The sequence below is a fragment of the Falco peregrinus genome, chromosome 9 (assembly GCF_023634155.1).
Source record: "Falco peregrinus isolate bFalPer1 chromosome 9, bFalPer1.pri, whole genome shotgun sequence".
NCBI classification, from domain to species: Eukaryota; Metazoa; Chordata; class Aves; order Falconiformes; family Falconidae; genus Falco; species Falco peregrinus.
Window position 1 is genome coordinate 3471133 of NC_073729.1, and position 24869 is coordinate 3496001.

Below are 24869 nucleotides of genomic sequence, written 5' to 3' on the forward strand. Positions count from 1 at the left end.
TTTTTAATGCACATATTTTTCATGTTCTGAATATAGCTGTAGGGCTGAATTCCTGCAGGGAAAATGGGCACAATTACAGTCAGGTGATGCCACCTTTGCATTGGAGACACCATATGTGCCAGAAGGTTTTACACAATGCTGTAAGCATCAGAAGGGAAGCTGAGCAAGAAGTGACTTGAAACAGGTATGTGAGCGTATGTGTTATACAAACACATTACACGTGTGTTATACAGACTTTTGTATTCTTTAGAGTTTATTAAAACTTCAGTTAAAACCACAGTTACAGCAGCAACTCATTGCTTTTAAACAGCAGTCTTCTTAGCCTGAAAACTTTACATACAAAGATAATGAGAACTAGCTTTTTCTTACCTGCCTTATTTCATTTTCACTCTTTGATTTGATTCATTACCTTTCCTGGCATTCATTCTTTCCATATGTATTCTAGCGGACAACTTGAGGTAGGTATACATGAGGTGTCATGAGAGTTCATATGCACACATACTTGGGCAGTTATCCTAACTATAAGACCATTGTATGTCAACAAGTTAGTGATATATGGAACAGTTAACCCGAGAAGGTGAAGGCTTCTTATTTGGGCCTGTGGTGTGCTGCACAGATCCTCTGGCCCCAGGGGAAACCTAACCTGCTTATTGTAATGAAGGAGCCTGTTGGCAGCTCCCATGTGGCACCAGTGATTACACCACCTGCGTGTCCTGTATCTTAAAACACACTTCAACACATTTCCAGTTTTCTGCATCTTTCTCCAGCCTTTTAGAAGATAGAAAGGAACGAAGTACACTCTCTTTTAAGTATTGGGTTTGTAATTTCTTCCTGTAAATTACGGTATGTATATTACATATTGCAGTAAGTGCTGAAGACCATGATCAAAAGGACCTTTTGTGCTAAGCACTCTGTGTGTGTTCATTGACACGGAGATCCTGCCCTTGAGCATGCAGATTTGTAACGCACAACAGGTGTGTTAGTATCGCCTGTTTGGGAGTGGAGAGGCAGTGTGGCAAGATCAAATTATTGAGATCACAGAGCCTATGGAAACTGATCCTAGATCTTTAACGAGTCTAACAAGATGAGTATTGCTTTTGCGCTTAAAGCAATTAGCTTTAAACACAAGACCAATACCTCATCAGAAGTCTCCCTTGTAGGGAGAAAATTAATTTTCTTCTTCACTCAGATACTTGTGTACTGAACACTAAGGTGACACCTAATGATCAGTGAGCAGAAGTAGGAGCTGGGAAGTGTTTGATGTATTTAGCTACAAACTAGACTCATCCAGTCTAGATGTTTGAGAACTCTGAAGCGACAGGTGACTCACTATCTAGTTGGTTTTCCTCAGCACTGTCTCTAGTCCCCTAAGAACTTTGAGGTTGTTGGCAGAAACCTGCTACAAAGTTGCCAAATGTGCTGCATTTTCAGAGGCACGACGCTCCTGCAGCTTCGGTTGACTTCCCTGAGGCTGAGGGAAGGCAGCTCTGCAAAGCAAAACCACTGTCCCTCCCTGGGCAGAGCTCCAGGCTCTCTTTGTAGGTTGGTCATGACTTTAAAGGAGGCTGAGGATTTGACCAGAAGGAAACCAGAGCCAGTATGTACAAGAATCCTATCACTGCATGCACCAAGTGTATTTCTGTGCAATTTACCCTGTTCCCCATAGCCTCTCACATTCAGCAAGAAAAGCTCTGGTGGAATGATGGGAATAGTAAATCAGGCTATTGTATTATTTGAAAATAATCTTTTTCCAAAGGGAATAACAGGCTAGGGACTTTCAAGAAGGTGGGACTTTAGAGCTGACAAGTGTATCTAGCATGTTGATGTGGTAATGAAATTAGTTCTGCACTGTTTGGTAAACAGCAAACTTCCTTGCAAGGTTTGTGATTAAACATCTAACAGAAAATACTGATTTCCTTGCAGGCATTTAGGCACCAAATATAAAGAGGCACAGGGAGAGCCAACCAGATAAAGAACCTGCTAAATACTAGAATTGAAAGCCACTATTATCATAGAGTCCTCATAATATTCACTGTTAATTATGAAAACTAATAGCTACAAAATTGAAGTACCCAGTGGGAGACAGTATGACACTGAACTTGCAGAATTCCTTCCCCCTTCAGTCCTTCTACACAGGCAAAAAATTGGTGCTTATTCTGTAAAAAACAGCAGTTAGAGGAGGGAGATGGCATATTGATTTGCCTCTGTATCTTGTTATTGAGGAGGAGCAACAAATTAGCTAAATTATGAAGGAGAAAAACTGTGTTTTGCTGCATATAAGCAAAGATTTCTATAATGAAATACATTAAGTAAACAGAAGAGCAGTTTGCTTGCCTGGGGATGGAGTGGGAGAGAAAGACTTTCTGCCCATTACTATGAGTGTGGGGAATTGTACTTTACCTGAACCAGTGGGAAATGTTTGTTATGTTAAGCAGAGATTCACAGTTGCACTACTTGTGCCTACACAAAATACTAGATCAAATGAGAAATGTATGAGCAAATCGAGTATGCAGTATTTGGAAGAAATCTGAAAGAAATTTGGGCTTGTTAGCATTACTCTAAAATAATATCCTCAACTTCCTGAAGGAAGTTGTTCCTTCTTCCTGTGTTATTTCACTTATTTTTCATTGTTTCACTCCTTCCGTGTCTTAGTTTGTATTTTGGTGATGGGAAATCTGGTGAGTGGACAACAGCAATTCCTTAATTTTTCTATATACTTATTTTCTTAGGGGAAAAAAATAGAAAAAGAGAAAAGAGGAGAAGAAAAGAGCAAATAAAAAATGGAACAACTATATGGAGAATCTAACAGCATATTAATGAGATTCCGACAGTATCTACTCACAGACTGGCATGATGCTGGGTACAAATACAGGTATAACAACTGAGAACACTGCACATCCTCCTTCTGTGAGACTAGAATGCCAAAATCTAAATTGCCTTAGTTTTTATCTTCAAATAACGACTTCTGAATTCTGTCTTTTTAAAAATGAGGCAGCAGGGAATTCTCCTACTTGAAAAATAATCTAGATAAAAAAGGATAATCTGATTCAATAAAAAAGATGTGAAGATTTAATTTGCTAGACTTCCTCTCTAGAGAAGAGAGCAGCTTCTTTTTAAATAAACAAGCATGTTGATTTATGCCCAATTACTGTGGGTAGGTGGTTTTGCCAATCAAACATAACAGGTATACATTGTAGAACAACATGAGGAGTTGTTGAGAGCATGCAACTCAATAAAAACAAACAGGTCACCACACTTAAGTAAGAATAATGAACTGCAAAAGCACAAGGCAAGGAAGAACAAGCTAAGTAACAGCATGGCAGAAAAAGATTTGGATGTTAACATAGATCATAAGCTGAACAGGAGTAAACAATGTTACGCTGCTGTGAAAAAGGCAAACCTTTGTTGCAATTTATAGCCAATGTTACAACCTACAAACCATTTAGTAATTCTTCAGCTCTCCTTGGAGCTGTCTGTGTCCCAGCTGGAATGCTGTGTCCAATTTTGGGTACTTCAAGGAAGGTATGGTCCTGTTTGAATAAAAAGAGAGGAAGACAACAATTATCAGGCTTCATAAAAGTATACTTAGAGGTGAAGGCTGAAGGTATTGGGTTAAGTCTGAACAGCTGAGCTTCATAGAAAAGAAAACTAAGAAGTAAAACAACAGCGGTTTTCAAATACATAAAAAGTATTTTCGGTGAGAGGAACAAGCTGTTTTCGGTGCCTGTAGTGGACAGGGCAGACATTTTGCTCTCATAACTGTTTGCTCATCTCCTTTGAAGTGCTGTCTGGAAATTGAAGTGTTATCCAAATAACAGTAAATACAGTTTTTGCACTGCTACAGTTTTCCTGGTGCATTAAAAATACAGTTAAGAAATACAATTCAGGAAAAGCATGGTGGAACTGGAGAAAAGGGAAAAAATCATAGGAGATTGCACTTCTCCTCTGAAGCAGCTGCTGTCTGAAATTGTTTTCAAAGAACCTTCTCCTCACCTCTGTGCTGAGTGAACCTTCAGTAAATCCTGGCACAAGCTTGATTTGAAATGAAATAACTCCCATTTTGGAGTGGACTGTGTGATGAAGATGTAGTTATAAAATAAATACTGATTCAGCTCTAACTTTCAATTTTGTCCTCATTAAGTTGCTCAACCAGGTGTTGAAGCCAATAGAATTCGCTTTTCCTCTGTTGGAAAGCTATTTTGAGTGCAGCGTGACTGAACAACAGCCACTTATTAGAGGCTCGGCAGTGCTCTCGGCTTTTCTGCTAGAATCCCCCGCAATTGCTCGAACAACACTTTTGCCAATACTCATCTAGCTCAATCAGTAGCTATAACTCTGGAGTATGAAATTATGCCATAGTTGAGATGGTGGTAAGTTGCCTGCTGTTTAACATCTCTGTTTCATGGCCTGGTGTCGGGAGGGATGCAGTGCTGATTTTGAGCTTCAGTTTGTATGTAGTTTTTCTCTCTTGTCTGTCCAATTGAATTCCCGTGTAGTTTCAGTGCAGTATGCGTCCTGGCTGGAATTCCTGTGTAATGTTGTTGTGTCTTCTTACAGAGTTGCCATGTTTCATGCTGGAGCTATCTTTCCTTCCTGATGAGGGATGTAATCCTCCTGCATCCCAACTGGACTGTGAGGATTAATTAAAGTTTGCACTGCACTGTGAGTACCTTGCATGCTATTGAAGTGGAAATTATTGTTTATTACAGCCAGTCTGAATGCTATCTGGGATTTCCATGTTATTGTTCCAGCTCTGTTGTACATCACCAAGCTTGAGCTGGTACTGTGAACAAAAGATTAACATTGTGCTCTGTTGCTGTGTGTTTGGTGCTACATCCAGCACCTACATAAGGCCACATACATCCTGAGAAGCTGTGCTCAGCACACTAGGACTCTGAGGGCTTTTCTGTAGCTTGAAGCCTGCAACATCCCTTCCCTTTTTCTGCACTTCTGCTTTGGTATGGGCTGGATCCACAGAGCAGTGGATCCCGTTGGCCTTCTCCACTGTCACCCTTGCTTGCTATTAACCTCAAGCCAGCTTTGGGGGACTGTGTAAGAAATGATGGTAGAATTGGGCTCTGCATTTTGCAAAAGATGCTTTTTCCTATGCAACAGAATTGTATCTCGGTGTGTCATCTAAAGTCCTATGGGGACATGGTGAAAAGGGCTGACCTTGCCTGAGACCCAAGCCAGTGTTACAAGTGATGCGTAGCCATCCCACAATATTCTTGTGTGCTTGTAGCATCTACAAAACTTAACTGAAAACTTGTTTTGCTAGTTCATGGTGAGATCCTTCATTGGTCTCTGCAGGGTCAGATGGATAACTCTGAACTAAACAAATCACAGCCATGATTTTTTTTACTCTGCTTTTATGCACTAGCTTAGTCAGCTTAGTTTAGCTATAAGTGCATTTAAAAAACACATTCCTGTGACTTCGCTGTCTTCGTAAGCCATAATAAACAAACAGGGTTTAAATGATGTGGGAACTCCCCAAGTATCATGACAGATACTCATTAGTGACATTAAAAATGGCATAAAATGTAACCACCCAATTCACTTGTGAGCTTTCCCGGGGGAAGAGATCAGCTAACAGTTAAAAGGTCACTTTCTGGCTGAAGGATTCTATTATGTATCTCACCTAAATAAACTGGGAGGCTTGACCTTCCTAAAGGGGCACGATTTTTAAAGAGGTACAAATGTATTCCTCTCACGACACTAATTACTGCTGTCTACAATTTTGTAGATCTGACAGGTTAGACCCCAACACTGAGCTGCCAAAATTTAGTTGCTGTCCCGTGGAGCGTTGTGTTCCGTCACTCCTCCCATAGTATCAGACTTTCCACAACCTTTCAAGTGTCCCTTCTGGTTTTGTGAACAAGCACAACGTTAATTTGGCAAGAATTCTGCTGTAACTGTTCTTCGGTGAGGACGGCATCCTGTGCATTACTCTCCTCTGTACCATGAGACATCAGTTTCTGGTTTTATGGAGAAAAGCATGGGTGGTGTCTACACTTTCAGATTCTGGAGACGGGCTAGGGAGCAACGCCTATTTGATAACTTCCAAGCAATCACTATATATGGACATATATTTGTTTCTCTCTACACCTCTCCAACCTGTTGTCCAATTTCATTCAGTTTTTACTTAACTTCTTCAGAGATAATAAGCTCTTAGAAATTTCATAAAAATAGGTAGCTGGTTACAGAAAATAAACCATATTAGTGATCCCACCAGTCAAAGGTTTCAGCAAAGGTAATTGTCATCTTTGGCATTTGGCCTCGTATTGAGGAAACAGCATGGAGAGCTCGGAAATGTGTTACCTCTTACCCAGCCAGCAGCTGGGAGCAAGGAGATGAGTTTATAAAAAAATGTGAATGGAAAGCTCCAGGTGAAATTTCAGAGAACATGGGGCTTATGACAGATCTGTAGAAGCAAGTTTAATAGAAGATGTGGGAGATGAAAGAGAGCATCAAAGCAAAAGAGAGGATGGAGAGGAGGTGCAAAAGGGGTAGAAGCATTTTGGAAAGAACAGATGAGGCAATGGAAAAGGAGAGATTCTGGGAGGGCCAAATGAAGAACTGGGAAGAACAGAGAAAAGACTGGGAATCAGAATGAAAGGCTGATACAGGAGAAACTGACATCTAAATTTTTATTACAAGATAAACGCAATTTATTGTCATTATGGCTTCTTTAATTACCTTTCAACCTTTTTTTAATGATGACCATATGCTGCAAATAACAGGGTTTTATGACTTGTTCTCTCACCTTTCCCATGGCTTACATTCACACTTTAATTACTACATTGACATCAGATGTCTCGCTAATGTTTTTGCACCGGTGCTCCCTATTTGTGATGATACCGCACTTGGGGAAGCAGAACCACCTGTCCCTCCTGGGCGAAGGCTGTTTGCTGTGTCGTGGATGTCCACCAGATGGCAAAGCCGGTATTTTTGTAGCGTTTCCAGGCCACCTTCAGGTACTAATTTACCCTAGGGAGAGTGGGGGCTTATTTAACCGCAAATCCTTTACTGCATAGTTTAAAAATGGTGATTAAAAATAAGTGTTTAGATTATCTGTGGATTTCCTAGGAATAATAATAAAACAGGAAAATAAAAGAGGCAGTTAGAAAATGGTGGTGCTGTCAGGAAGGCACAATGTTCACTCTAGTCACTGCCTATCTCTGGATGAGCAAAACCTCAGGAATCTCTGAGGCAGTGTTACTACTTTTTTCTGTTGATATAAATTTTATAGGGACAATAATTTTGTCTCATGTCTAACTTCTTTGAGATTGTTGTGATTAGACCAGGTCTTAGAATGAAATCCATGGTAAGTAAAACTACGTAAGTTACTAAAATAACTGCCCATGACTTACCTAAAACTGATTTCCTAGCTTGTTAGATGTAAAAATAACAATGAAGCTTATTAATGCTCTTTTCCCTCCAACCTGCCCTGATGATGTCAGGATTGTAATTATGGAGATGAGCACTGATCTTCTTCTGTTACCTCTGTGGGTTTTACTTACCGTTTTAACCGTGTTGGCTCAAGAAACAGCTATCATTTAACCATCAAAACTGCTGGATGATTTAGAGTTCATGAAAGAGGCTACATCTGGGTAGCATCTGTTATAAATTAATGTTTGTACAATGCTAACTGTATTGGTACAGAAGGTTCATACAGACAGGGCACATATCTGATACTGTAAGTGCTGAATGTTCTTAATCATGTGGCTTAATTTGACATTGCATTGCCCCTTCATACAGAGTACTGTCTCTGCTGAAAGGCTTATACAAGGGGCAGTGAAAAAAATCTAGTCCCTGTAGCTTCGCCAAGCAGCTTAACCCCTTCTCCCTGCAAAGAAAAAAACCCCAAACAACCTACGTCAAAAGGATCTTTCAAGACTTAAACTAAAAAATACACCCACCCACCCCCAAAAGAAACAAAGGGGGAGAAATTACCTTTCTTTTTAAAGAACCCCCCCCCAACATGTCTTTTCAGGTTTGGTTTCTTTTCTGGTGGCAGGAACAAGGGAAGGATGATGTGCTGCTTTAATGGTTTTGTAGGCTGACCTGAATTCTGCTTCCAGCAGAAGAGCGTGGGCAGGGGTGCGGGGCACTGCAGCCCTTCTCTTCTGCTGGCTATTGGCGTTCAGCTGGTTCAGGGGCTCCCCATCACTCCTGTCGGCAGTACGTGTTTTTCTGAGTATCAAGACACCAGTAAAAAGACGAGGCTGTTCCTGCTGCAAGTAGATGCTAGGGTAGTGGGGGAAAAAAAGCTAGTGCTAAATTTGGAGCATTCCTAATTGCACTGTTCTATTTCCAGCTGCCAAAATCTACACTAGAATTTTAATTAAGGGCTAAATTCATACAGCAGATCTTAACAACAGGAAAGAGTTATGTTATTTAAATAGGCTTTGAAATGATCAAATTTTATCTCCCAGAGCAGCACAGGGATGAACATGAAAGCTGCTTTTGTCCGTGCAGGCAGGGCCGCGCTGGATGAGCTGCGGGGCGGGGCGGGCAGCGCAAGGCGAGCGGCCCTGCCAGGCACCCGCTGCACCCGCGGGCCGAACCGGGGTGGGGGGACCCCGCGGACCCCGGGCCAAGCCGGGGCCGCCGGCCGCAGCCCCCAGGTGCCGGCTCCTGGCCCGCGCCGCGGCGCCCCCCAGCGTCAGCGGGCCGCGCCGCACCGCCGTGCCGGCAGGGCACAAGGGCGCGTGCGCGGGAGCCGCCCCGCTCGCCCCGCTCGCCCCGCTCGGGGGTCGCTACGCGCGTGCGCGGGGGGACCTGCCCGCGGCGCCCGCCCCGTCCCTGCGCGCCTGCGCACGGCGCGGCCCTGGAACCCGCCAGAAGGGGCGGGGCCGGGTCAGCTGACGCGGCGGCAGCGCTGAGTGACGGCTGGCGGCGGCCGCGGAGCCCCGGCGGAGCGGCGGCCTGGCGGGGCGGCAGGAGGGGTCTGGGCCCGAGCCCGAGCGAGCCGCTATGGCCACCACCGTCACCACTCAGCGGGGCCCGGTGAGTGCCGCGGCGGGCGAAGGTTCCCCCTCGCTCCTGTGACTGCGCGGCGCCGGGCCGGTGAGGCGAGGCCCGGCTGGGGCTGCGCTGGGCTTCGGCCCCCGGCCCCGCTCCCGCTCCCCTCGGGCCGGTGCTGCGGCGCCGCTCGGCGGGGGCGGGCTCGCCCTGCTCGTGTCCCGCCCGCCGCGCGGTGGAGCGGGGCGAGCGCTCGCCGCTTGCCCGGGATGCGGGGGCGGGGGCGGGACAGCCTGCCTGCCTGCTGCTCCTCCGCCTGGCGGAGAGCCGCCGGGGAAGGGGGCGGCAGCCGCTCCTGCGGGGTGGGGGCGGCTCTCTGCCCACCCTTTGTCCGCGGCCTTCCGAAGGGTTGGGCGGCTTAAGCCTACCCACAGCTGAACCGCTGCGGAGCGGGGCAGAGCTCTGCGCCCTCAGGGGCCGGCGGGGCGCGCAGAGGCGGCCGCCCCCGGAGCGGTCACACGGCGGCGGGCCCGCGGTGCCGGGGTGGGTGCTGCCCCGCGGAGGGGTGCGTGCTGCGGTGTAACATCAGCCCTCCGCTGCTGTGCTGTCCCTGTCCCCTGCTCTGGAAGGATCTGGTAGTCCTTGGCAGGAGGAGGTGGCTCTGCAGGTGAAATAAGGTTTCTTAAACAATTTAAACGACTAGAAGCAGCAGGGTTTGCGTGTGCGCCTGTGCAGCCTCGGTGAAGCGCCACAGCACTGAGTTATTAAACTGCTGATCTTGGAAAACCGCATCGCTGTTTGGTGCTATCTCCTGGCAGTAACACTACACGATCATCGATTTAATTCCTTAACGTGCCTTATTTGTCCCGTCTTCCAGAACAGAGTCCTTTTACAAGGATTGTGGTAATAGTTGTGGCGTTGGAAGAAAAGTTTTAAGTGGAAGATTAAGGTAATAAAGTGTTTTGTTGTCTCTTGATGGTGTCAAGAGAAGACACCAGCGGCTGGCCCCAGAGGTCCTGTGCAGCGCTGGGGGTGCTGGCACCCAGGTAGGATTCTGTCAGAGTGTACCAGGTTTTACTCAAAATAATATAAATTTCTGGAAAACGGTCAGAGTTTGTTTAAAAGTAATTTCACTTAGTCTTGGGTTTGTTGGGAGGAGATGGGGGAGACTGAGGGAATTGATGTGGGAGTAGGGACAGAAGGGACGGGTAACCAAGTGGTTTGGACAGAAGGGACGGGTAACCAAGTGGTTTGGACAGAAGGGACGGGTAACCAAGTGGTTTGGACAGAAGGGACGGGTAACCAAGTGGTTTGGACAGAAGGGACGGGTAACCAAGTGGTTTGGACAGAAGGGACGGGTAACCAAGTGGTTTGGACAGAAGGGACAGGAGGCCTGGCCGCAGTCTGGGTTTGCGGGAAGGTGAAACTGCAGATATTTCTCTCTGCGATGTAGTGGCATTTCTTTTTGAGAGAAGTTTTACTTGCCTATGGTGCTAAGCACCTTGTTGGTATTCAGTGAAGTACTTTGAATATCTGCTTGGTTTAGGTTGATGAAATATTCTTCCTGGGCTAAGATTTTAGAATCTTCTTGGACATGGCTACAATCTTACAGATGTTTGATAATCATAACTGCCTAGCCTTTCTGAAATGTTTTAAAGAACGTGTATCACAACACTTGGAATGTTACTCTTCTAGATGTCTTATTTTAGAATTAACCAGGTGCTCCTGTATAAGCTCTTGGCAGTCTTTTGTTACTTAAAATTGATTTGAGTCTGACAATTGGAAAGGCATATGATGATTTATCTTGTACAACTTTGGCTTTTTGGTTTTAAATTTTTTGGGTTTTTTTCCTATATCTTCCTAACATTGTTGTGCACTCTTTTCTTCCTTGTCTTAACCGCTTTAGAGATTGGAGTATTTTTCAAATGACTTAATAAATTTTGCAGTATTAAGCTGCCATTCACAGGTCAGGATGTTGATAGGTTACATGCCAGCCTTTCTTAATTCTCTCTAGAGAAGATAGAATTCTACTTGTTTTTATATATACAGCTGCGTTACAAATGAATAGCCACTAAACGGTGCTAAAGGATTGGGAAACATTTTCTCTTTAGTGCTGGAGAGAACAGTTCTGTCCCTTTCTGTTTGAACAGGTGAGAAAACATTCAAGGTTGTTTTGTGCAGGTAAGAAAATAAAGTATGCTGCTATACTGTTGCCAGTCTTGTTCTTACACCTGTGCTTTCCAGTTTATGATGATGCTTATTTGGTGAATAATTAAAATTTCTGTTTGCTGTTAAGTTTTTCAGAAGAAACAGAACTGGAATTCACCCTGTCTGTTACTGGTAAATATTCTGCTAGAATACAGATTTCTCTGGCTGTTTTCGGGATGTTACGGAATCAGTGTGTTTCCACATTTTGTGATCTTTTGAGGACAGACTTGAAATCTAAACTGTGGCTGAATATATAAGGGCTGCTAAATGATATATTTTTCCAAGTGAGAGTTTTTAATAATTGGTTTGATCAGGCTTCAGGTTAAATCTGAGACACCAAAACCTTGTATTTGTGATTCCTTAGCTAGCTAAGCAAATCCAAAATTAGTATCTGTGATTATTGACCATGCTGGCAAGTAGGTCAGATCCACCAAAATTAGATCAAGTACCAAACTAGGACTACCTGGATCTCTGCTCCCAATTTCCCTAATAATCACTACTCAGATGATTGGAAATCTTCTAATGGCCAGGCTATATTTATAATGACTTCTCTCATCTTGTCCTAATACTGTCATTTAACTATGTTAGTTTTGTTGTCTCTGGTATTACTGGAAGTTTTGTCGCGACTCTTCAGAACTTTGTTATCTTTTTCTGAACAAAGGTGGTGAAGAAGCAATTCCTGTTTGTATTGTCCAGTACTGATACATGTTATGCTGTCACACAAGCAATTTTGAATACAAAGTCCTATAACCAGAATAATTGTGTTGATAATTTCGGGTATAATTGAATATTTTATTAGATATTTTGTTTCTTACTAGAATGTGGATATATGTACTATTAAAATCTTGGTCTATGAATATGGGAATCTCATTAAGACACATTGTTGCAATCATTTCAGATTCCAGAAGTTGTTCAAAAAGTTGAGGGAGTAAGATGAAATTGAGTGTTTCTAAGCAAAATGTGAATTAATTTTTAAGTGCTGTGATCTGGTCTCTGGAGCATGTTCCTTTGACAGAAAATGTTGAGGGCAGCATTGATGATGCTTTGAAGTTCTTGCTTTCTACCAGGTAAAAGAAGTACCTTAAGACACTAAGTGACTTGTTTTCTGTTGCATTCAACGACACTTTCTTGTAACTAGGACTTGAAGGAAAGAAAGATTTGTACTGGTATGTCTAGTAGTAGAGTAGAAAAAAACAGAAGTCTGTTCCTGGAATTGATGGCAATTATCCTTCTTCTTAATGATAATCCCAATATGAATTTTGGGTTTTCCTTGTTTTGAGCTGTTTCTGTGGCTTTTCCCGATGTTATTCCTGTTACCTTGAGTGCAGTCCGAATGCATGAAACTCAAATATGCTATAAATGCTTCTTGAATTTCAGATGTCTTATGGACACTCACTCTATCTGTAATTTTTAACGTCTGTTTATATACAGTAGTTCCTGCCATACTCTGCAAGATTTCAGAATTATTGTTTTAGTGAAGAAAGGAATCTCTTTTGATTATAATCAAATGGTTCATATTGATTTCTTCTTCAGTAAAACCAAACTTTCTTTATTAACAGTGATGCTTTTGCACGGTGGAATGTATTTTGCAAATATTTAAATGTTAGTGTCTTGGACTAATTTAGATGTGCTGGGAAAATCCAGAGGCAGCAGCTAGTGGCAAAATACTTGGTTGGCAGTAAATATAGGTGGTGTACTAGGGGGAAAGGGAAAATCCTATTAAGGTGATGACTGTAGGATCATAAAGTATTTACAGGTAGGCATATGGAAACAACAGAAGCAACAAAATAGATGGAAATTTTCTGGCAACAGGAAAAATCATAAGAACAGGAGAAGTGTCTGGTACCTTGCAGTACCTGACACATTTTTTGGGATGTTTAAAAAAAGAAAAACAAAACAACACTAAGAAAGCCCAAACGCAGAACCAAACAGCAGAAATCCGTAAATGTAGTAAACTTAATTGCTGTTATTTGTTTCTGTGTCCATCTCTAAATGGAAATGCTTATGTAGAGCCTTTGAGTACAGTTCTACAGGAGTATAACCAGATGTGTCATGCTATAACATGAGTTAGGTAGAATCCTAGAACAGTTCAGGGTAGAAGGGATGCCAGGAGTCCATGTTGTCCCACCTTCTTCTAAAAACATGGTCAATTTTTAATTTGGGCCAGGTTGCTCAGGGTTTTTTCTGGCAGGTTCTTCAAAATCTCTAAGGTGAGAGTTTTTGCAGTCTTGCTGGGCAGTTTGTTCCTTGCTGTGGTTGCCCCTGCAATTAATTTCTTTTCCCTCCTTATTTAATAGCAAACATCCCCTGTTTCAGTTTGACAGCTGAAGTCTCCTTTCTTCTTGCCTTGCATCTCAGAAGAGAACCTGGCTCTGTTTTCTTAATGACCTCCTCATAGATACTGGAAGCAAGGTGCATCCCAGGTTTCTTCTACTCTAAACAAATCCTCAGCCTGTCCTCACAAGTCTTGCGCTACAGCCCTTTTCATGGGCCATCCTGGTGGATCTTTGCTGGGCTTACTCAAGTTTATCATTTTTCATGTACTGCTGGCCCCCAAATGGGTTGCATTGTTGCAGATGTGGTCTAATGAGTGCTGAGCAAAGGGAGACAATTGCTTTCCTCAGCCTGCTGGCTAGGCTTCTGTGGATGTAGTGTAGTATGCTGTTAGGCTTCATTGTTGTGAGCGTGCTCTGCTCATTCATGTTCAGCTTGCTCTGCACAAGGATCCGCATGTTTCCCTCTGTAGAGCTGCACCCCTGCCAGTTGTTCTTTAGCCTGTGCTGGTGCCAGGGATTTTTCTGGCCAAAGTACAGGACTTTGCACTTGCTGGATTTCATGGAATTCCTGCCACTGAATTTTTTCTGTCTCTCTGGTTGTTGGTCCTGTCCTGAAGTATACCGGTCATTCCCCTGCCCCAATTTTTGTGTTGTCCTCAGAACTGATAAGGGTACATTCTGTCTTCACCTCTGGTTACTGATAAGGAAAAATATTAGACACATAAGTTAGTCTCAGCACAGACCTCTGAGAAGCTTTGCTTTTAATCCACCTCCGGCATCATTAACCACTGAACTTGTAACTTCTGAGCTCAGCAACCCAGCCAGTTTTTTCATCCGTATTGTTTACCAATTCTATTAATTTTATTGTATAAGGCAGCTGGAGTAATCAGGCTTTTTTTCTTTTCAAAGCCTTGGCAAGGGCTGGCCATTCCTACTCCCTGCTCTTTTCCTCATGTGTCTAGAAATGGCTTCCAGAAGTATTTGCTCTATGATTTTCTTACCGACCAAAGTGAAGCTGACCTGTCTGTGCTTCCTCAGGTCATCCTTCTTGCCCTTTTGAAAGCTGGGTATGAGATCTGTCTGTCTCCAGTCATAGGGAGCTTCCTCTAATCTCCATGACCTTTTAAAGATGAGAGAGACTAGCCTTAAAAAATATCAGCTAGCTCTTTCAGGACTTCTGGATGCGTCCTATCTGGTGCCGATTTTTCATTTGGTGTGCAAAACATAGAATAATAGTTCAAAATTCCTGCTCATTCACTCACTTGTTCTTACTTAGTGAAACCATTTAAAGGAGAATGGTTAGAACTTTTCTGAGTAGCTAGGTGTTTAAAGCTCTTTAACATGAAACTTGTTTAAACCTAGTATTAGAGTTTCTTGGTAATTGTTAGTGTGGAAACCTTATTTACAGTTCCCTGAGTGTGCTTGCCATGGCACATGGTTTGGTAAGTCAGGGTGCTTGTGGTTGTCTGGGGCTGTGTGTTCCCTTTCCCTCCCTGATGTATGTACTGGTACTCACATGATCAGTTGGTGAGGTAAGGGTCCAGATGACTTCCCTTTATCTCCAACATTTGTTTCATTTTCTTCTGTCAGCCCTCTGCACTAATGCACTTTAAAATTGCCTTGGCACCATTGAATGTTGTGCGAGAAATGAGGGTGAAAACAGGAAGGTGAGACTGAGACAGCCCAGTTCTAAATGAGCTTGAATAGCTGTGGAACATTGTGCTGCCTTCAGTCTGAAGGAGTTGAGATGCAGTTTTTATACCTGCAGTGTTTCACTTCGAAGATTCTCAAAAGTAGCCCTTAGGTGGTTGTAGCTGATAGGAAGGGCAATGTTATTGTGGTTTTAGATAATTCATATTTTTGAAAGGCAATGCTTGAAAGTTCCAGTAAAATTCAAATCTTATATTGAATACTTTTTTTTGTTCTACAGCTAATGGCAGAGCAGGTTTGAATTTCATGCTATTTCTTAAAAGTTGTTACAGTGAGAGAAGTGCATTTGATGGGTGTTGAGTAGGATCGGTGATACAGGCTTGCCATTTAGGTCCTCCTGGCTTTAAAAACAAAAACTGTGGCTGAACTCTAGTTATGTAACTGTGTATTTTTGATTCAAGTTTGGAGGTGGCAGGAGCTTTTAAATGCTTCGAGGAAGACAAATTAGCCTGTTTTCTTTACAGATAAAAAGATGGCACACTACTGGTATGTCTCCATCAATATGGAATGAACTGATAATTAGCATAAGACCTTACTGAGTTGTGGATTTTCCTCAATAAGCACCTATCACCGGGACTTGTGTACCAGATCTCGGTCAGAGCTGAATGTTCAAGGTGGGAGCATATGGATCTCCTGTTCCCTGCTCTTCCTTTTGGAGGGGTTTACCACTTGGATCTTTTGAGGACTTAATTACACCAGCTGTTTTCAGTTTCTGTGTGTGTGCTTTGCAGTTCCAGAGTTACAAGGTAGCTTTTGTTGAGATACATGAATCACTTAGCTTAGATGCTGTAAGTAAACTTTGGTCTCCGTTACAGATCTGGGGTCCAGAAGGGACAAAAAAGTATAGAGACTAGTTTATATATTTTATTTTGCAGCAGTATTTGGGTGACTTAACAATGTTAGAGTTCTTTTGTCCAATCTCCATGTTAAGATGGTGGAAATGTGATGCGTGCTATCCTGTTTTCTGAGAAGTTGACAGAGGGAGCTTGCACACGCGGGAATGTGATTTCAGGGCTGCAGGCACCACTTCTGACTGTGGGAAATCTTCATGATGCTTACTCTTAGAGATGTTGATAATAGCAGATTTGAAACTTCCTAGAGGTCAGGGGCTGGAGGGGACCTGCTGTGTTGTAAATGGCACTGCCTTGCTAATTCTAGTGCCATTCCAAGTCTTTTGTAAATGGATTATGTTTTATTTTAAAACTTAACTCATTTTTTTATAATGTGTGTTCTACTGAGAAGGCTGTTACAAGACCCTGTCTAATTTCCAGCCTAACTTAATTAGATAAGCTTTCTTTTAATGTCAGTGCTATCTTTTAGCTTAGTTTTCTCCTTCTCCACACCTGGTTTCCCCCCTCCTACTTCTTAAAACTTAAACTACTTAAGATCTTAATTGCAAAATCTTAAGATGCTTGTAAGCAAGACTGGTTCCCACTTCTCCCTCCCAGTAGCCTAGCAGCAGGCATTCAGTACTTCCTTAGCTTTTTTGATAAACTTCCTTTCTGGCATGTAACACCTACTGTTGCCAGGATCCTGAGGCTCTCAGCAATAGTCACATACAATGTGATTTGGCAAGAGCTGCAGTTCCTGTCTCCAAGATGCAATCTTTACATGCAAGTGCTGTCTGATCTTCAAAAGCTATGTCCTAGAGGCCTGTTAACGTCTTAAATTATGTTCTGTAGGCTTGCATCTGCCGGAACACAATTGAGTAATCCTGCCTGGGATTGCAACATAAGCAATTGCACTGTCTTTTTGTCTTGATGCAGTGGACAGGTCTGTATTAAATATGTAAGCAACTCTATAGACAACAGGAATGAGTACAGCGTGATGATAGGTTTTATATACCACTTTTAAAATGCTTTATTATAGAATGCTTGTTATTTAATGTGATGGTCTCACTAAATGTGTTATTAATAATGTGCACTGAGCATTTAAAAACCTAGAAACAACCCAAGTTGTTGAATTGACAGGAATAGAATTGACGAGTAATAGGTAGAAACTTCCCCTTCTCTTACCATAAAGCTAACAGAAAATACACAGTGGCTGCTGATTCATATTGGCACAGGTGACTGAATTCCTCTAGTGTGCTTCTGCTTTGAACTTTTCATGATGGTTCTTTCTTGTGATAAACCAGGTTTTGTATTCCTCCATTATTGCTTTGAGTATGGTGGAATTTTGTCCCCAGGGTTTGTTGCAGGCTGGCCATGCTTAACACTGGAAAGCATTAGGGCATCTTTGTTATGTTGAAGAATTCTTGGTTATTGTCCTGGTTTCAGCTGGGATAGAGTCAGTTTGCTTCCTAGTAGCTGGTACGGTGGTGTGTTTCTGAATTTAGTATGAGTATAAAGTTGGTAGCACACTGATTATTTTTATTTTTATTTTTTTTTCCGCTGCTGCTAAGTAGCGCTTACTTTAGGTCAAGGACTTTTCAGTTCCCTATGCTTTGCCACCGAGGAGGTGCCCAGGAAGCCAGGATGGCTGACGGAACCAGCCAAAGGGCTATCCTGTACCACCGAGCATCACGCTCAGTGTATAGACCCGGGGGAGTTGGCTGGGGACCACTGATTGCTGCTCCGGGACTGGCTGGTGTCGGTTAGCGGGGGCTGAGCATCACTTGTCTGTCTTGGGTGTTATTTCTCTCTCTTACTGTTGTCTCCCTTTTAATTACTATTATTATATTATTACTGTGTTTTATTTAATTTCAATTATTAAACTGTGCTTATCTCAACCTGCAAGTTTTACCTTTTTTCCGATTCTTCTCCCCATCCTACCAGGGGGTGGGAGTGAGTGAGAGGCTGTGTGGTACTTAGTTGCTGGCTGAGGTTAAACCATGACAGTTATGTTGAAGAAATGTCCATATGGTTATGGTTCATAGGAAACATTGTCTTTATGATCTGTCTTGAAGGTGACTGTGAACGTGACTTTTTCGAATGACAACAGTATGCTGTTTTGTCACAGGAATGATTGGATGCAACATGAGTGATAAGTGAAAGAGCTGGGTGCCATCAGCTGGCTTATGTGAATGGGTTAGAAGACTTGGTAGCTCTGGCTGTTGTATGGACTACTTACATGTTCAGTTGCAGAGCAGCCTTGCTCTGCATGTTGTATGTTTTTCAGAGGATTATGTTGGAATTTCGTGGGTTTGAAAGTATGAGAACATTCTCCACATGAGTTGACAGTTTTGTCATTTAACTAGTTCTTTGTTCATGCTGAGAGAACTAGACAAAATTCTGTTGAATGTTTTTGCTAAGCTTTTATTTATGTTCTGTCTTTCCCGTTATGAAATTGGAAGACTGAAGTTTGAAGGGCTTTTTTCTTTTCCTTCTCTTTTTTAAGGTCTATGTTGGTGAACTTCCTCAAGATTTTCTTCGCATTACCCCAACGCAGCAGCAACAGCAGATCCAGCTGGATGCCCAGGCGGCTCAGCAGCTACAGTATGGAGGACCAATGGGTACAGTGGGCAGACTCAGCATCACTGTAGTACAGGTATAAGCAGTACCTTCTTTGTACAATTAAATAATTGTAATTAGTTAATACAACTAATTTTTTTGATTGGTGGCTACAAAAATTTGAGTTACTAAGTGACTTTTATATAAGAATGAGTAATTTTTAAAGACTTTGTAGCTATGTGTTACTGTACATCAGCATTTTGTCCAGCTTCATGTTTCATAACTGCATGGTGCAGCAATTTCCTGTAAACCTTGCTATTATAGCACATAATCAAATAAATTTTTTTTTTTACAGAAGGCTTCTTGTAGAAACACTTAATATTGGAAGAACTGGAAATTTTGAGAATATTACAAGAAACTGCAGTTGCCTTACATATTTTTCCTGAAGTGACTGCTCTGTTCCATCCCAGTTTCCTGTAATGCATTTGCTGGTTTTCTTGGGGTTTTTTCAGGCTTTCTTATTAATCACAAGTGCATAGTCCTAGCTCTTTATTTTCTACCTCCTCTTTTCCCTTGTTACCCTTCTTTCTTCTATTGACAGTACTGTATTAATGCATTCATTATGCATAAGATTTCAGGTTTTGAAACTTGTCTCAGCAAAATTCTGGTTGCCTACATTAACATACCAAATGTTCTTCATATTGACTTAACACACCACATCTACTTAAAAGTGCTCTTTTCAAGTCATTTTCTAAAAACATACCAACGAGATATTTAGCCTCAAGTTTTGCACCAAGGCTGGAGTAATACATGTATGGTTACAGCTTCCATGGTGAGGTCCTTACTGGGGAGCAAACCTATACAGGGTCTCTCAGGAAAAGAGGGACTGATCCTTCCTTTCTATGCGTTTCATTGGTCAGTTTGTTCCTTCACAGCTGATATCCGTCCTTTGCAACCTGGGGTCATGCTTTTTCAAAGTCCATTACTTCGAATGTCTAGACACTTGAACTGCATTCAGTTGCAGCCCTTTTTCTAGTTCTGATGAGTTTCCCAATCTGTGTTCAAAGAGTGTAACACTGGAAGCCTCTTGTGCAACTTTGATCAGCAGAAAAATGTTACCACTCCTAGAGCATAGTAGAAGAAGCTTTATTATATTTTTTTTTTTTTTGCAGAGGTGGGGGTAGATGTTGCAGGTTAAAGCTCAGGCCTATAAGGAAATAAAACATTTATCAAGTAACAAGTCCTGTCTCTCTTGACTCTCTAGCAGTTTCTAACAACTTGTATGCTACTCCATAGGTTGTCCATCTTTGGCTATTTGCTTGGACAGCTTAAAGTGGTTTTTTATCATGGGATGTTGCTCCAATCAGTATAGATGGTAGAAGTTCCTGTAGCAGATAAAAGGGGCAGACAGTACAGTGTTCAGGAACAAGGTTTGCATCTCACTGAGTGGCTGTGTACAGAAACATCCAGATCCCTGTTTGGATGGGTGAACTGACGGAGCTGATATTGGTCCTTATCAGGTTCAGTCCTTGTTTATTTTTAGGTGCTTATGCAGATAAGAAAAATCTTTGTTTTGCTTAAAGAATAAAGCCTAACGGCTGTTCATGATGTCATGTCTGTAAGTAACCACTTGTTACGGAATCACAGGATAGTTGAAGTTAGAGGGGACCTCCTGGAGTTTTAGTCCTGACTTCATCCCATCCCTATCCCACCCTGGCCAGTGCCTTAATCAAGGATTAAGGAGGATGTTACGTACAAGAAAAGGCTGAGAGAGCTGGGGAACAGGCTGTTGGGGGAATCTAAATGAGTAGTCCCCACCATCGGGTATTAGCGAAGAAGACAGCTAGGCTCTTTTCAGTACTATTTAGAAGAAAGGCAAGAGATGCAGTAAGCACAAATTGAAATATAGCAAACTCTGTTTAAATACATGAAAAAACATTTTACTGTGAGAGTTGTCAGCCGTCAGGACAGGTTGCCCAAAAGTATTGTGAAGCTTCCATCCATAGAGACACTCAGAACTTGCCTGAGCGTTTGATCCAGCTTTGAGTGGGGAGCTTGGGCTAGACATAGTCTAGAGGTCCCAACCAACCTCAGCCATTCTGTGATGGCTTTTGAAGTGAAATCTTCAACTGTATTAGTGGCCCTTTGCTGGACTTGTTCAAGTATGACCGTGTCTTCTACTGGGCAGCCCAGAACTAAAGAGAACAGCACTCCGTATATGTTCTCCCCAGTGCTGAGTAGAAGGGATGATTGTCCTTGACCAGCCAGCTGTGCTTGTCCTAGTGCAGCCCAGGATGCTGTCTGTTGTCTTTGCTGCAAGGGTGCATTGCTGGCTTGTTTCCAACTTGGTGTCCACCAAGACCCCCAGGTGCTTCTCTGCAAAGCTGCTCTTCCACCAGGTAGCCTACAGCCTATAGTTGTACATGTGGTTATTCCTCCTCTGGGCAGAACGTTACATTTTCGTTTGTTGAACTTTGTGATTCCTGTCTGTGCACTTCGGCAGCCTGGCCTGGTCCCTCTGAATGGCAGTACAACCCCGAGGTGTCCCGAGAGATAGTCTTCTGTACCTGTCTCGGAGTTCATGGCAAGAAAGCTGTGGGAATCGTGGCTGTGTATTGAGGCATGTGGCATTCTGGATAGGAGATTTACTATGGCTTAGTTAACCTGTGGAACATGAAAAACTGGTTGAAGTCTTTTGTATTTAAATATGTGTTGATAAAGCATATAGAGCAGCATGCCTTAATGCTGTTACTAAAAAAATGGCGGAAGATGAGAAAATAGGTTTGGGAAGGTACTTTACTGCTTTTCTTCCTTGCAGATATATAGGAATGGTGGTGAGTTTATCTAAGCACGGTTGATTGTGTCTTTCCTTTTGGTGAAGTTTGATAAACTGGTTAATCTTCATTATAAACTTTTTTATCTTTTATGATTAAACTGCTAGACTTCAGAGTCTAGAGAGTGAATAACCTAGGTGCCAACCTTCCTACTTTGTTAAGCTCACATTTACAAGAAACTGTTTTGAGGCCTTTCTCACCAGCTCTAACGTATAAATTACTGAACCAGCATGTTCCCTGAAGGAAAAAAGGGCTTTCCAGGCCAGAGCTTCATCCATTGTCACTAAATCGTACGCAAGTCTCAACTGTTCCAGTTCTTTAAATGTTCTGTAGGTGGGAGGCATCCTAGGCACTACGTTTTGTCACTTGTCTTACTATAAAAAGAGCTATAAGCTGCTTAGTACAAGTCAGGGAAGCACCATGTCCAAAAAAGTCTGATTTCTGCTTTGCATATAGCTGTGCAGCAGTACTCTGTGCTGTCTTCAAGGCTGTCATCAACTTGGTTTGCTCTATTCCTCTGGTGTTACAGCAAAAGGATCTTGGGTATCTTTTTGATTCTGTACCACATCTCTTTTTACAGTCAGGGAGAACTTGAGTTGCCCACTGAATTAAGTAATATCAAATGCTCACACTGAATTAAGTAAGTTTTTAATCACTTCCGAAAGTATGATCTACTAGATCTTTACCTCAGTTAAACTGCTGTTGCAGTTTGTGCTTTTGTATTGTGTGATATTCTTGAAGCTACTGGATTTCTGTATTTCGTCATTTAAAAGTACTTCAGGGACAGGCTACCTATGGCAGTAAGTTGATTGTATATTGGAGAGCCGATATCTAGACAGAAATTGAAGTTGTTGCCATTTCCTTGTAATCATACAGCTTTTGGTTTGGTATGAAGTAACTAACCTTCAGTTACTTATGAAGATGTGTATTTTCTACAGCAGTCAAGTTAACTAGAAGTTCCCTTTTCAAGGTCTCCCAGACATTTAGTGGTGTCATTGGCTTATGTTTTAACTCTGAGTGCTGTTTTTCTTGACATTTTCTTTCCTGTTTACCTCATAATTGAATCTAGTCCTTTTTCAGTGTTTGATTCTCTTTGTTTATATATAATATAATTAATATTAATTACCTTCTCAAGTTATGGTTAATATTACATGCTTACAGGCTTTCTTCTTTTTCCAGGCAAAATTGGCAAAGAACTATGGAATGACCCGCATGGATCCATACTGTCGAATACGGCTGGGGTATGCTGTGTATGAAACTCCAACAGCACATAACGGAGCCAAGAACCCCCGCTGGAACAAAGTGATTCAGTGCACTGTTCCCCCGGGTGTGGACTCTTTTTATCTAGAGATATTTGATGAGGTCAGAACTACTATATTTTTCCTTCCTCCCCATCTCCTGTGTTTGGACTGAGGTTTGGGTGAAATCTTGCAAAAAAGGATTGAGTTACCAAAGGCTGTTTCTTAGCTGTGCTGTCTGGGAGATGATAAATTTTTTTCAGAATCCCAACAGCAGCAATCCATAAGGCTTTACTCTTCCCCAGGAATATCAGAGCTGTTACTTTGGTAGCTGATAAGGGGCATTAGCAGGGTTCCGTGCAAAGGAAGAGAAGCAAAAATGTCTTGAGTGGTGGTTAAGCTCCTCTTCGCTATCAAAATGCCCTGAAGCCTTATATTCTGTACTGTCCCTATTAAAAATAGCCTGTTTATACAATGCTGTTCTACTCGGAAATTCTTCGGTGTTATTCTAACCCACAAGGAGCTTGGAAGCTTTCCCAAGTTCAGAAATGCTGAGAATATATGTCAAATATAGACTGTGTGTAGTCACTAGGATTTATTTGCAGAAACTTAAGAGTCTGCAACTGATGCTGAGGTCTGTGGTTTGCCTCTTTTTTTTTGCTGCCTCTCTTACCGTGTGTTAAAACTTGACACTGCAGCAGCTGTGCAGTCATTATGCAAGTGAGGCTTTTGGATGCTATTTCCTGGGCTTGGTTGATGAGTTGAACTGTCTAGTTTCGTGGCTGCAGCAGGAGTGGCAGGAGCAGTACTCGTATCTGCTCTTGAATTACTGGAGCTCACAGCCTTTCATAGTGCTGTGAACAGAAGCTGTTTACATTCATTTAATGGCCTCTAATACGATGTCGCTAGATTCACGCAGGCTATGCTGATAAACATATGTTTTATTTCTAGAATTGTTCTGTTCTAGGTTTTCAGTTTTTTATCATTAAATATCTGCAATCAGTCTATTAATTCCACTCTAAGTATTATTCATCCTTGTTGGAAAGGAGATGGCTGCAATATTTACTGACACTTCAGTAGTTTCAAAACTAATGACTTGAAACCAAAATTGATAAAATTAAATAGCATAAAACTGAAGTCAAGAATAATTTTAAGATTATTTTTTTCCAGTATAATTAAGTTGATAATATGTTTGGGTTTTGTTTTTTTTTTAAATTATATCCCAGCGGGCATTTTCAATGGATGACCGTATCGCTTGGACACACATTACAATACCTGAGTCTCTGAAACAAGGAAATGTGGAGGATGAATGGTATAGCCTGAGTGGAAGGCAGGGTGATGACAAGGAAGGAATGATTAATCTGGTTATGTCGTATACGGTAAGCTGAGCCTGGAGTGGGAGTAGGAAGGGAGAAAAGCTTCTTGGGTAGTGAGAGGGAGATACTTTAAGGTTGAAGTAGAAGTAGTTCCATAGCACCTTACCGGGTGTTTGTGTGTACTAGTGTTTAAAATAATATATAAAATTATACTGAACTTTGTGATTAGCAGTTGAAAATATTACTTAAGGCAGTAAATACTTTTTGGTTAGGTTGTAAATGGGTATTTATCTGGTTTACCTAAAAAATAATTGACTTGAATTAAAATTTGCTTCTAGGACCATTCAGGTTTGCTCTAAGATAAAATTTATGATTAGTATGTTGTGTAGTCAATTCTCAAGAATAAGATATTAAAGCTGATTAAACCTCTGTTTTGAAATAATTGGCTTCAGTGAGAGAATTTGTGAAACTGCTGCAGAACGAAAGTTTGACATGATGTGTTTACATTGATTTATGGGCAAATTAATTGCCATTTAAAAGGATGGTAGTTCAGTTAATTTGCCAGAGATTTTGCTTAATATAGTTTAGCACTTAGTATAGTCATATTGTAATATTGAACCTGGATTTGCAATGTGACGCTTTGAAAATACTGCTTTAATTGTTTTAATTGCTGGTTTTGCTTTGTTCTATTTCTTGAGTAGTTCTAATCTGTGTTTTCTGTGTCCAGTCTTTGCCAGCTGCCATGATGATGCAGCCGCAGCCAGTGGTCCTGATGCCCACTGTGTATCAACAAGGAGTTGGATATGTGCCTATAGCAGGTATGTTTTCTTTCTGTGAAGACTCTTAAAACTTCCAGATGAAGGGTTTTGCAGAAATAACTACCAAATTTCTCCTATTTTTTCAGAATGGGAAGGAAGCTATGAGAGATTTGTCC

At 41.9% G+C, this 24869-nt stretch overlaps 1 protein-coding gene across 7 annotated transcripts in view; it reads left to right on the forward strand.

The window, feature by feature from the left end:
• TOLLIP (toll interacting protein) overlaps positions 1-24869 on the forward strand; it is a 66689-nt gene that overhangs the window by 30558 nt on the left and 11262 nt on the right. For 3 of the 7 annotated variants that reach the window (XM_055813682.1, XM_055813681.1, XM_055813683.1), the window contains 5 exons: positions 4558-4662; positions 18495-18644; positions 22561-22743; positions 23846-23998; positions 24663-24753. In XM_055813682.1, coding sequence (XP_055669657.1) covers positions 18606-18644; positions 22561-22743; positions 23846-23998; positions 24663-24753 — 466 coding nt within the window. In that variant the 5' untranslated portion in view covers positions 4558-4662; positions 18495-18605. Of the gene's footprint in view, positions 1-4557; positions 4663-6954; positions 6975-8851; positions 9010-9612; positions 9632-18494; positions 18645-22560; positions 22744-23845; positions 23999-24662; positions 24754-24869 lie in introns of those variants that run through there. The other 4 variants (XM_055813679.1, XM_055813680.1, XM_055813678.1 and 1 more) reach the window with 3 other exon arrangements.